Genomic DNA, 13,338 nt, shown 5'->3' on the forward strand with positions numbered 1-13,338 from the left:
CCCAGGGAATTCTGCATCTGCACAGGGGGAAATCACAGGGGACACTCACTGCACAGGGATAAAGGGTTTTCAGCTAAATAAAAATGACCTCAATTAATTCTGCATCTGCACGGGGGAAATCACAGGGGACACTCACTGCACAGGGATAAAGGGTTTTCAGCTAAATAAAAATGATCCCAGGGAATTCTGCATCTGCACGGGGGAATCACAGGGGAAATCACTGCACAGGGATAAAGGGTTTTCAGTTAAATAAAAATGATCCCAGGGAATTCTGCATCTGCACGGGGGAATCACAGGGGAAATCACTGCACAGGGAAAAGGGTTTTCAGCTAAATGAAAATGATCCCAGGGAATTCTGCATCTGCACAGGGGGAATCACAGGGGACACTCACTGCACAGGGATAAATCACAGGGGACACTCACTGCACAGGGATAAATCACAGGGGACACTCACTGCATAGGGATAAATCACAGGGGACACTCACTGCACAGGGATAAATCACAGGGGACACTCACTGCACAGGGATAAATCACAGGGACACTCACTGCACAGGGATAAATCACAGGGGACACTCACTGCACAGGGGGAAATCACAGGGACACTCACTGCACAGGGATAAAGGGTTTTCAGCTAAATGAAAATGATCCCAGGGAATTCTGCATCTGCACAGGGGGAATCACAGGGGACACTCACTGCATAGGGATAAATCACAGGGGACACTCACTGCACAGGGATAAATCACAGGGGACACTCACTGCACAGGGATAAATCACAGGGACACTCACTGCACAGGGATAAATCACAGGGGACACTCACTGCACAGGGGGAAATCACAGGGACACTCACTGCACAGGGATAAAGGGTTTTCAGCTAAATGAAAATGATCCCAGGGAATTCTGCATCTGCACAGGGGGAAATCACAGGGGACACTCACTGCACAGGGATAAAGGGTTTTCAGCTAAATAAAAATGACCTCAATTAATTCTGCATCTGCACGGGGGAAATCACAGGGGACACTCACTGCACAGGGATAAAGGGTTTTCAGCTAAATAAAAATGATCCCAGGGAATTCTGCATCTGCACGGGGGAATCACAGGGGAAATCACTGCACAGGGATAAAGGGTTTTCAGTTAAATAAAAATGATCCCAGGGAATTCTGCATCTGCACGGGGGAATCACAGGGGAAATCACTGCACAGGGAAAAGGGTTTTCAGCTAAATGAAAATGATCCCAGGGAATTCTGCATCTGCACGGGGGGAATCACAGGGGACACTCACTGCACTGGGATAAAGGGTTTTCAGCTAAATAAAAATGACCTCAGGGAATTCTCCATCTGCAAAGAGGAAAAAATCACAGGGGGTACTCAGTGCAGAGGGAAAAGGTTTTTTTCAGCTGTATAAAGTATTTTTCTGAGGGTTCAGCCCAGTCCATGGGGTGCTCAAGGCCCTGCTGCGCAGTGTGATCAGCATACACACTTTTTGAGGGGATTTTAATAGGTTTTTAGGGGATTACAATGATCCCTCTCCTGGGTTCACACAGCATCACTGGGATGGAAGAGACCTACAAGATCCTTCAGACCAACCCAATCCTAACACCTCAACTGAACCCTGGCACCCAGTGCCACATCCAAGCTGCTTTTAAATACATCCAGAGATGGTTTAGAACCACCTCCCTGGGCAGCCATTCCAGAACTTTATCACTTTTTCCAAAACGAACTTCTTGCTAAAATCCAACCTCTATTTCCCTGGGTGAAGCTGAAGGCTGTGCCCTCTGGTTCTGGCAGTGCTGCCTGTTTTATTTCCCAAAAACAATTATCCTGTGAGCAAACAGCCTCACAGCAGTGCTGTACCCCAGCTCCCCTCTCCAGAGCACAGGGACAGATTCCTGCTGGAACACAGCAACTGCTCTGTGCTCTTCAGTGGGATAAAGGAGGGGTTTGAGGGCTGCCAGCACACAGTGGGAGCTCAGGCTTCTCCCAGCAAATCTGCATATCCTAAAAACAGAACCATGGAACAGCTTGGAAAGGACCTTAAGGATCATCCCATTCACCCCTGCCACGGCAGGGACACCTCCCACTGTCCCAGGCTGCTCCAGCCTGGCCTTGGGCACTGCCAGGGATCCAGGGGCAGCCACAGCTGCTCTGGGAACTCATCCCAGACCCTCCCAGGCAGGAATTCCTTCCCAATCTCCCATCTAAACCTCCTCTAAATCATGCAATCAGTGCCCAGCAAGCAGAGATCCTACTGAAACAAGCAGGAAAATCTGTAATTATTGGAGTTTAATGCTGCAGCACTCTCCCCTCTGTTTGCTGACTATTTTTCACGTTAGAAATTCCCCCTCTGTTTAACACCTCGGGGTCCTTTCAGTGGGAAGCAGAGGATGGAAGGTACAGACAGAAAAGGAAGGCACAGACAGAAAAGCCAGCAAGTCACAGAACCCCAGAGTGGTTTGGGATGGAAGGAACCTTGAAGCTCACCTTGTCCCACAGGTGGTGACACCCTCCACCACCCCAGGCCGCTGCAGGGATGTGGAGCACAGCTAAAAACCCATTTATCCCATTTCACCCACCTCCTCCTGGTCCACCTGCTCAGGCTGCAGGTGCAGCTCTGCCAGCCCTGCTGCCAGCTCCGTGCCCTCCCTGCTGCCAGGGCGCTCCCGTGGGATGGGGGGCACGGGCCGGGCACCCCTCAGCGCCTGCCCTCTGCCCAGGGCGCTCCTCAGCTGCAGGGGGGGCTTCTCCAGCTGCAGGGAATGCTTCTCCAGCTGCAGGGGGGGCTTCTCCAGCTGCAGGGGGGGCTTCTCCAGCTGCAGGGGGGGCTTCTCCAGCTGCAGGGAATGCTTCTCCAGCTGCAGGGAATGCTTCTCCAGCTGCAGGGGGGGCTTCTCCAGCTGCAGGGAATGCTTCTCCAGCTGCAGGGGGGGCTTCTCCAGCTGCAGGGAATGCCTCTCCAGCTGCAGGGAATGCTTCTCCAGCTGCAGGGAATGCTTCTCCAGCTGGCTGTCCCCTGGAATACAGAGGAACTGTCAGGGATGGCGCCAGGACAAACCTCACCTGTCACTGCTGTGTCTATAAAACTCCTCCTGCCATGGAATGAGTGTTAAATGCACACTTGTGCAGGCTCAGGTATCAGTTTATTCCGCTTTTAGTGTCTCCTTCCTTCAGGAAAATAGAAATGAGTGTTCCATGCATGTGCACACCAAGGGACACACAAGGATCACCAAAGTCCATGCATGTGCCCTTAGTCCCTTTAACATAATTCACATAGAAAAATCAGGCTATTAAGCAAGGCAATACTATATAAAACACATAGCAGTATTTCCCTTTAAAAAGTAAATAACTTTCTTCATTAAGAGAAAAACACTCATCCCCAAACTTCCATGGAAGGTGCTGTAACAACAAAAGGTTCTTTTTCCAAAGAACCAGAAGAAAATCAAAATGCACATGGAAAACTGCATATGGTAAGTGAAAAAATGCATATGGTAAGTGATAAATACAATAACAAATAATAAATGCAATAGTAAAGCAAATGATAAATACATCTACAAGGCAGAGTCCCATTCCAGGGGCAGGAAATCCCCAAAGCATTCAGTTGGAAGTTTTCTACATATGCACAAAAATATGGGTCTCAGTGAAGATGAAATTTCAAACAGATTTCTTTAATCAGTGCAAAATTTTGTGTGGGAATTGTTTGTTTCAGAAACCTCCTGAGTGATTAGGAAGCAGTTTAAGCTAAACAGAGAATAAAGGCATTTTACCCAGGGGGTTGGAACTGGATGAGTTTTAAGGTCTCTTCCAACCCATACCATTCTGGGATTCCATGACTCAACTGAAGAGACAAAAAGGCAAAAAGCACTGAGTAACCCTTTTGTTGCACATGGATTAATCAGGGTTTGAACAGTCCCAGGTATTTCTGTGCTGACTTTCCCTAAAGTGCTCCATTTTGGGTTTATTTGAGTTGGAAGACAGACCCTGCCCTGAGACACTACAAAAAGCAGAGCTGTAGATATTTGGCTTTATGACAAATCCAAAGGCTCCACTTTTGAAGAGAAGCCTGCAGGGATGTGAGCAGTGAAGCCATCAGTAAATAAGTAAATAAATCAATAAATCCCTCCCATTCCTAACTGCCCCTGAGGCACTGCCCAATTCCCTCTCACTGCCACTGTGGATTTCCTGACCACTGAAAATCCCTCAAAATACAAGCCCTAAACCCCTTTTTATCACATTGAGACCATTCCCACCTGTGCTGTCTCCTGGCTTTTGGCTGAGCAGCTGCTTCTGGCCACCAGGCTTGGGCAGCCCCTGGAAGCTTTTGAGAGGCCAGGAGCTGGAGAGGCTCCTGGGGTCCTCCTGGCACCTCCCTGCCAGGGCAGCAGGAGCAGAGAGGTGCTTGGGGCTGTTCCTGGGTGATGCCAGGGGGAAGGAGGGCAGGATGAAGGTGCCCTGGCTGGCACTGGGACCCTGGAAGGACACGGTGGGCTCTGCCTGAGTGCAAAAACTTCTCTGGGTCTTGCTGGCAAAACTGAGGCTGGAACAAACTGAACAAAGGAAAAGAGAACAGTGCTTGTGGAAATTGGGTCTTGTAGTAAGAATTTATCATGAAATAATACACCATAAGAATGATTTCCAGTGAAATAATGCACCATAAAATGATTTCCAATGAAATCATCTGTCATAAGAACAATTTCCAATTAAATAATGCACCACTAGGCAGCCAGAGCCTGAAGGTTTTGCCCAAACAAGCAGACAAACCAACCAACTTCATTCTGCAAATTGCATTCCCCTCCAAAGGTGAGTTTAAGCCTTAAAATGATTTCTCAGGCAGGTTTTGTAGAACTGTATTTACAAAGCAGAGTGATGCAAGCAGATCAAACACTGCTGTGACCCTCCCTTTTCCCTAACACCCTGACACAGTCAGAGATCAAAGGGGGGCTGTGAATTAACAACCACTCATTAACTCACACAGGAAGGAGGAGCCATTGGGACAGGGCCTGAACAAGCTTCCAGTAGCATTTCCCATTTCTTGGGGAAGCACAGGGACAAAGGGACAACTCCAAAATGACATGCCTGGCAGAAGCCACCTACCTTTGTCCTGCTGACAGTTATTGAGTCCCAGAAACTGCAAACCAGAGCCCACACTGCCACTCCTCGCACGGCAGTATCCAAGTGTCCCACACTTCCCTGAAACCTGGGGCTGATGAGAGCCCAGAGCACCTTCCAAGAGAGAACACAAAAACCAAATCAGTGTTCACACATGCTGTCCAACGGAGAATATCCAATAATATTTCACAGGCTCTGAATGTGCAGACTCTGTGTAGCTCTGAGTGGGAAACTCATACTCCAAGCACTTCATTCCAGAGTCTCTAAGCAACCTCCAAAGGCAGCTCAGAGGGAAAAGGGAAAAGGGAAAAGGACTGGCTGCTCTTCCAGGGCTCTGCTCCAGCTGGGAGCTGCAGGGGGGCAAAGGAACCCCTGAACAATCCCCTCTTTGAGTGTGTGACAAAGAAGGGCAGCAAACACCTCAAAACCCAAGGCAGCAAACTTGGCAAGGGCGGCACTCCCCAGAGGGGACAAGGACAGGGCCCAGGGCCATGGGGACACAATCCCTCAGGTCTGGTCTTGCCCAGGCTTTCCAGATCCTTCTGGCCACTGAAATGTGCAAGGCAACAAGAGGCCAGGCCCTTGGAATCACTCAGAGAGAAGCAAGTCCTGGCTGCACAGGCCCCATGTCCTCTGTGATCTCAGTGATGCTCTCTAGGTCATGCAGCAATCTCTAGGAATCAGAGGCCTCCTTGTGAATGACAAAAACTGGGCAATTCTAGGGAGTCTTTGTAGGTTTAATGCGGCCTTCTTGTAGTTGTTCACTTACTAATTTTTGTAGTTGTTCACTTACTAATTTTTGCAATTGTTCACTTTCTAATTTTTGTAATTGTTCACTTTCTAATTTTTGTAATTGCTCACTTACAATTTTTTGAGAGCATTCAAATTTTTCTGTTCAAGAGGCCATTGACTATCTAAATGGGTTTTCTAAGATAACTTCAGAGTGGCAGGAGTTGTAGTTTCCACCAAAAATCCACCTCTACCTTCCCTCCCCACTGGGACAACACATCTCTCCCCATACTGTGATGGGTTTTTTCTCTACAAATTCATTTCCCACATGAAATCTGTCCTGCCTTGGCAGCTGCAGCCCATCCCTGTGCCCCCACTCACCAGCAGCAAGGGCAGGGTGCTCAGGGGACAGCTCCACACTGGGCTGGAGGGAAGTCCTGCAGGTTCTGCTCCTGCTGAAGAGCAGCTCAGCACTGCCTGGGATCCCCTGGGAGGGCTGGGCCTTCGGGGGCTGCAGGAGATCACTGGCTGCAGCCAACTGCGGGGAAAGCAAAATAAACTGTGTGGGAAGTGAAAGCACAGCCCTGCTCTGGGCAAACAGCACAGCTACAAACATTCCCACACAAGCTTCACTTTCCCACCTACCCAATATCTGAGTATTTTAAGCATTAGAAAGAGTTTTAGCTGGTTTGCAGGTCTTACTAAAATACAGGTTAAAACTACTCACACTGAAAGGGGAATAAAAACCCAACTGGGAGAGAACTGAACTATTTTAAAAATTAAACACTGACCATTTGTGCTATGTGCTTTAGATGGGGAAGTGTTTAAATAGACAAGAGAACCCCAAAATCCCAGAACTGAACATGGATCCCATCCCATGGATCCCATCCCACACACTCCAGATTCTTGCCAAACATACACTCCAGTCTAAAACTGTGCCTGCCAACACCAGCAGCTGTTACTGAGGATGGGCTATAGGTAGGGGGAAAATCTCAATAACACCAATATTTAACAAAGAAAAGGTCACGCTTTAAATAAATTTTTGATTTAATCAGTAAAATCAGTGATTTAGGTCATTCCCAGGCCGCTCTTCCTTCTGAGAGATACAGGAGGACAAGAAGCAGGAAAATGCTGAAGTGGTTTATTCCAGGTTATTTGGGATAAAAGATGTGAGACCTTGGCATTCCCACTCCTGCAATCACCAAACACTATTCCATCCACAGATCCTTCAGCCCATAGTGAAATATTCCTTGTGCAAACCACCTCAGCCTGGTTTCAGCTGGGAGAGGGGGAATTTCCTGCTCAGGAGCTGGTACAGGACAAACTTCCATCCCATTCTCCCATACAGATAAAGCAACATATGCAGAAGGAGTAAATTCCAACACTGCCATGACTGCACAGCTTTGCTCAGCTGCTCCCAGCCCAGCTCCAGGAGAGAAAACTCTGCTTCTTTGTACCCAAATTATAATTACAGCATTGCAAATTCACTGAACAGCCTTGGAGGCGGGAAATACAGCAATCCCAAAGGTGACAGATGTTTCCCTGGGATAACAGATCCTAGAAAAGGGATTCCTCTAAAGGGTTCAGATTCCTTTAAATTCCACACATGCTGGAAAACACCTGAATCCATCCACCACAGGAATTGGTAACTTGCTTATCAAAGCACAGCCCTTAAGAGTGACCCATGATGGAATCCTGGAATGGTTTGGGTGGAAAGGGACCTTAAATCCCATCCCATCCCATAGATCTCATCCCATCACATCCCATTCCATAGATCCCATCCCATCACATCCCATCCCATAGATCCCATCCCATCCCATGGATCCCATGAACCCCATCCCATCCCATGCCATGGATTCTATCCCATGGATCCCATCCCATGGATCCCATCCCATCCCATGGATTCTATCCCATGGATCCCATCCCATCCCATGGATTCTATCCCATGGATCCCATGGATCCCATCCCATCCCATCCCATGGATCCCATCTCATCCCATGGATCCCATCTCATCCCATCCCATCCCATCGATCCCATCTCATCCCATGCCATGGATTCTATCCCATGGATCCCATCCCATGGATCCCATCACATCCCATGGATTCTATCCCATGGATCCCATCCCATCCCATCCCATGGATCCCATCTCATCCCATGGATCCCATCCCATCCCATCCCATCCCATCGATCCCATCTCATCCCATGCCATGGATTCTATCCCATGGATCCCATCCCATGGATCCCATCACATCCCATGGATTCTATCCCATGGATCCCATCCCATCCCATGGATTCTATCCCATGGATCCCATCCCATCCCATCCCATGGATCCCATCTCATCCCATGGATCCCATCCCATCCCATCCCATCCCATCCCATGGATTCTATCCCATGGATCCCATCCCATCCCATCTCATGGATCCCATCTCATCCCATCCCATCCCATCCCATGGATCCCATCCCATCCCATGCCATGGATTCTATCCCATGGATCCCATCCCATCCCATGCCATGGATTCTATCTCATGGATCCCATCCCATCCCATGGATCCCATCCCACACCTTCCACTGCCCCAGGCTGCTCCAAGCCCAGTGTCCAAGCTGGGATCACAGCAAACATTCCCTCCCTGCATCCCCTCCCTGTGGAGCTGTGCCACTGGGGACACCAAAGGTGCCCCTAATCCAACACCAGCATCACAACGTTCTCCCACAAAGAGACCAACACCACACAAAGACAGAACAACGCCTCCCCAAAATCCTCCCCCAGCTCCAGAAACAGCAGGGCTCAGATCCCAGAGGGACACCCAAGGAAGGGACACCTGCATCCCACACATTGCTCACCCTCTGTGTCCCTCTGACCCTTAGAAATGTTTTTCCACAAATAGGATTTCCCAGGTCATTTGATCACCCCACAAAGCCCAGCTATCAATTTCTCCAGTTATCAGATCAATATGGAAATGAGAAAATTTCCACCCAGAGTGAGGGGGATCCCACAGTTCACATGAACTTTGTGGAAGGCCTTACATGTCCAGTGAAATGTTCAAATGCTCCTGTTTCCCCCAAAAGGACCCTCTGGGCACCCACTGTACCTTCAGCAGCAGGGAAGGGCCTGCAGGGTCTGTGTGTGCCAGGGGAAACTCTCACCTGCAATATTCCTTATTCCCACCTGCCCCTGAACCCCTGAGCAGCTCCAGGGATGGGGAGCCCACAGCTCTGCAGAGGCTGCCACACAAACCCAGGAGTCCATGTCCCTTATCTGCCTTTTATTTTCAGTACACATTAACTTACACATGTTTTACTCACACCTTATCTGATAAGGAAAGTCTAGACACAGCCTTGGACAACCACCTGTAACATGACCCTAAAAACACTGGCAGGGAAACAGCTTTAAACATTAAGCTACTTCTATGCATCCCTTCAGCCACAGAATGACTCCAAAAGTTAATTTTTAAGCAAATTCATTTCAAAGGAATGTCTGAATTAATAATTAATATTTGACATGTCCAGAAAGCAGCTGACTGCCTGAGATTTATGCATGATAAATGCATTTTCCTTACTGAGGGAGCTAAGGGCAGATGCAGATTCCTGGATGGCCCAGGGACAGGAGCTGGACACACAGCTCCTGGAATGTCCTCGGCCCAGGGAACACAGCCAGGTTTGCATTCCCAGACTGAAAACACAATCCACCTTCCTGCAGCCAAGACAGATCCATGGAATGTCCTGAGCTGGAGGGACCCACAGGATCATCATCCCAACCCCCTGTCCCTGCCCAGACCCCCAGCAACCCCAGCCTGGGCATCCCTGGCAGCGCTGCCCAAACCCCCCTGGAGCTCTGGCAGCCTCGGGCTGTGCCCATTCCCTGGGCAGCCTGGGCAGTGCCAGCACCCTCTGGAGAAGAAGCTTTTCCTAATATCCAACCTAAACCTCCCCTGGCCCAGCCCCAGCTGCCCCCTCGGGTCACCAGCACCACTGGACAGTGTCCCTGCCCCAGAGAGCTTCAGTCAGATGTGATGGCACAAAGGATCAGGATGTGAAGAAGGAGCAGCAAAGGCATCAACTACAGCAATTAGGTAATTACTCCACTATTAAAGCACCCTGCTGTTTTAAGTTTCCTTTACAGGAACTGGGGTCTGGCCAGCAGGACTCCAATTCATCCTGTGCCCAGTCAGGTTCCCAGAGGGCAGGGATGGGTGGGAGATTGGGAATTGGGAATTCCTGGCTGGGCTGGCATTGCCAGAGCAGCTGTGGCTGCCCCTGGATCCCTGGCAGTGCCCAAGGCCAGGCTGGGCACTGGGGCACCCTGGGACAGTGGGAGGTGTCCCTGCCATGGCAGGGGTGGCACTGGGTGGGATTTAAGGTCCTTTTAACCAAACCATTCAAGGAATTGGTGATTTTCCCCACCTCCAAAGGCACTTTACACACCAACCACACAGAGCCCACAAGCTCCTGGCTTTCTCTCCCTCTGCAGGGCTGGAAACTCCTCCCACGTTAGAGATAAACACAACCACATGTACAAAGGGCTCATTCCTCTCAGAAAAGGACCATTCCCAGAGCCCCTCCCTGACTGCCTTGCAGAGGGGCTGTCCAGGCAGGGAATGTTCCTCCTTTCCAAGCCCCAGCCAGGTGTTATTGCCTGTATTAACTTGCTTTTTGCTCACAGCTGCAGAAAACCAGCAGGGCCTGGCCCAACCTCCCAGGAGAATACTGGCACTGTTTTTTGTTGCTTTTTTTACAAGCTGTATTAGTTAATACTGAAAAACTGTCCAGAAAGGAAACCCTTCTTGCTGCAGAGGTGTTTCCTACACATCTTGTTGTCCCAACCCTGCTTGCAGCTATCCCAAGGGAACTGATTCAGCAGCTCAGGAAGGCACAGATGCCTTTAGGAGCCTCAGGAGAGGTAACACAGGCACCAAGGGAAGAGAGGAGCATTCAAGTCTAGGCATGAACCTCAAGGTCTGACAGCACAGAAACACGACCTGGGTTTATTTGGTTAAGGGCCTGCCCCACAGCCAGGCTGCAGAGGAGCACCCACTGTCCATGACCTCATCCAGCCCAGCAACAAGTTACCAAGCAACTGGGAACGAAAATCTGAGTGCGTAAATGTGGCACTGAGCAATCTGCTCTGCACAGCCTCTCATTGCCTCAGGAGCTCTGTTTGCTTCAGCTCCCCCACAGGACATTGAGTTCTGATCAATCAAACGTGTCCACTTAAAAAAAACCCCAAAACACAACAGAAAAAACACCCCCATGTGTGAGATCCAAAACACAGAACCACTGGCAAAGGAGAAAGAACCTGGACAATTTTCCAGAGGTTCCTCCCCTTTCCAGCTGCCGACGTGGTCAGCAGGTGATTACACCAAACCCAGCCAGAATCCTTATTCCAGCCTGACCTACATTTTTCCTGCTCGGATCAGCCCAAGGAGCAAGAGCCACACAGGCACTTGGCAGCCACCGGGTTTATCCCAAAGAGCCCTGGCTCAGCCCCATCCCGCAGCTCTGCCTTCAGAGCCTGAGCTGAAGGAGTTGCTCTGTTTTCCCCCAAACAGGAAACCCTCTGCAGTCAGTCCCACACCTTCAAACACAAACAAACAAATAAAGGCTGTTTTCCCCAGTTTTGTGCTCATTCCCAGCAGTTCACCTGTCACTGTTGACACGTCAGTCATGTCATTACTGTCAGACATAAGGAGTGTCTCATGTCTCAAAAAAAGATTAATGTATTTCTTTGTAAGTAGTCTGGTAAATTGCCTGGTTGAATCTGACATAATTCCCAAATTTCCAAATTTGCCTTCCCAGAGCGATCTGAGTGTAGAGATTCATGAAACAGCAGCCATACCTCCCAAACACCTCTCACTTAACAAGCCCCCGACAACTCTTCATCCTCCCTTTGGAAACGCTTTAAGTATAAAGGCCCCCGGGGAGCTCCATACCTGCTCCACGCCCTTCGCGACGGGCATCCTCACCCCCGAGCCACCTTCCCCGTCCGCAGCCGGCTCGCTCTCCCAGGGCAGCTTGTTTTTGCCTCTGCCGGCGCTCAGGACCCTCCTGGGGCTCGCTCCCCGCTGGGCACAGGCGGGGCCGTGCAGGGCACCGCGGCAGGCGGGGTGCCCGCAGTGCCCGTGCGCGCTGCGGCTCCGGCTGCCCATCAGCAGCCACTCGGTGTCGGGGCCGGGCGGCGGGCAGGGCCCGCGGCAGCGGCCGGAGCAGGGCAGGGGCACTCCGTACTCCACGAGTCCCTGCTGGCCCAGCCGGGGCGGCGCGTTCCGGGCCAGCCGGGCCCGCACGGCCAGCGCCGCCCCCGCGCCGCCGGCCCGCAGCTCCAGGGCGTCCAGGGCGCGGAGCAGCGCGCCCGCGTTGCCGGGGCCCAGCGCCGAGGCCAGCGCGGCCATCGCCTCCATGGCGGCGTGCCGGACCCTGCGCTTGGCGTCCAGCAGCGCCGGCGCCAGCGCGGCCGCCAGCTGGGGCAGGTCCAGCTCGGCGGCGGGGAAGGCGAGCAGCGCGGCGATGCACGTGTGGAGCAGCTCCTCGCGGAGCCGGGCGCTGCGGTGCCGCAGCAGCCGCTCCTGCAGCAGCAGCCGCAGCACGGGCCGCGGCCCGGCCGCCGCCATCAGGCGCAGCAGCAGCCGGGCGCCGTCCCGCCGCATGGCCGGCTGCGCGTCCCCCAGCGCCCGGGCGGCCGCGCACACCAGCGGGGCCAGCACGGCGGGGACGCGGCGGCCGAGGCGCAGCGCCAGCAGCCGGGTCACCTCCAGCGCGCCCCGCGCCACCGCGAAGTTGGGGTCGTGCAGCAGCGCGTCCAGCAGCGCGATCAGCCCCAGCAGCGCGGCGGCGGGAGCGGCGCCCAGCGCGGCCGGGCTGCAGCCCTCCACCGCCCGCCGCAGCTGCTCCACGGCCTGCGCGCGGCCCCGGTAGTCCCGCCGGTCCAGCAGCCGCGCGCGGAGCTCCGGCGGCACCAGCGGCAGCTCCGGCCCCAGCGGGGCGGCCGCGTCCTCGGTGCCCGGCCAGTCCTCAGCGGGGCTGGGGGGCTCCGTGTCTTCCTGCGGGCCGGAGGGCTCCGTGCCCGAACCGTTGTGAGCATAGCCGGGGGGCTCCGTGCCCGGCCCGTCCTCAGCGGGACCGGGGGGCTCCGTGTCCGAACCGTCGTGAATGGGGCCGGGGGCATCCGTGCCCGGACCGTTCAAAGCGGGGCCCGGGGGATCCGCGTCCGAACCGTTGTGAGCGGGGCCGGAGAGCTCCGTGCCCGGACCGTTGTGAGCGGGGCCGGGAGGCTCCGTGCCGTCCTCACGGTGCTGTGCGGAGCCGCCGCGCTCCCAGGCCCGGCCGCGGCCCCGCGGAGCGGCGGCTCCCGGCGGCGGCTCCGCCATGGCCCGAGGCCGCGGCCATGGGCGGCCCTCAGGCCCCGCCCGGCAACGCCGCCGTCGCCAGGGGGCGCCGCGTGCCGCGCCGGCGCGGGGCCGACCACGCCGCGGCGAGCGGGGGGGCACACGCGTACCTCCGCGACTTCTCCTCAGG

At 53.1% G+C, this 13,338-nt stretch overlaps 1 protein-coding gene across 1 annotated transcript in view; it reads right to left on the reverse strand.

Annotated features, from left to right (window-relative positions):
* The window catches only part of TOGARAM1 (TOG array regulator of axonemal microtubules 1), a 35,828-nt gene extending 22,623 nt beyond the window's left edge, over window positions 1-13,205 (reverse strand). The window contains exons 1-5 of the mRNA XM_059474953.1: window positions 11,757-13,205; window positions 6,210-6,366; window positions 5,085-5,213; window positions 4,224-4,537; window positions 2,570-2,779 (exon numbers count right to left, since the gene is read on the reverse strand). Coding sequence (XP_059330936.1) covers window positions 2,570-2,779; window positions 4,224-4,537; window positions 5,085-5,213; window positions 6,210-6,366; window positions 11,757-13,190 — 2,244 coding nt within the window. The 5' untranslated portion in view covers window positions 13,191-13,205. The remainder of the gene's footprint in view (window positions 1-2,569; window positions 2,780-4,223; window positions 4,538-5,084; window positions 5,214-6,209; window positions 6,367-11,756) is intronic.
* Window positions 13,206-13,338: the final 133 nt, after the last annotated feature.

Source organism: Ammospiza nelsoni, chromosome 6 (assembly GCF_027579445.1).
Source record: "Ammospiza nelsoni isolate bAmmNel1 chromosome 6, bAmmNel1.pri, whole genome shotgun sequence".
In the NCBI taxonomy this organism is placed as follows: Eukaryota; Metazoa; Chordata; class Aves; order Passeriformes; family Passerellidae; genus Ammospiza; species Ammospiza nelsoni.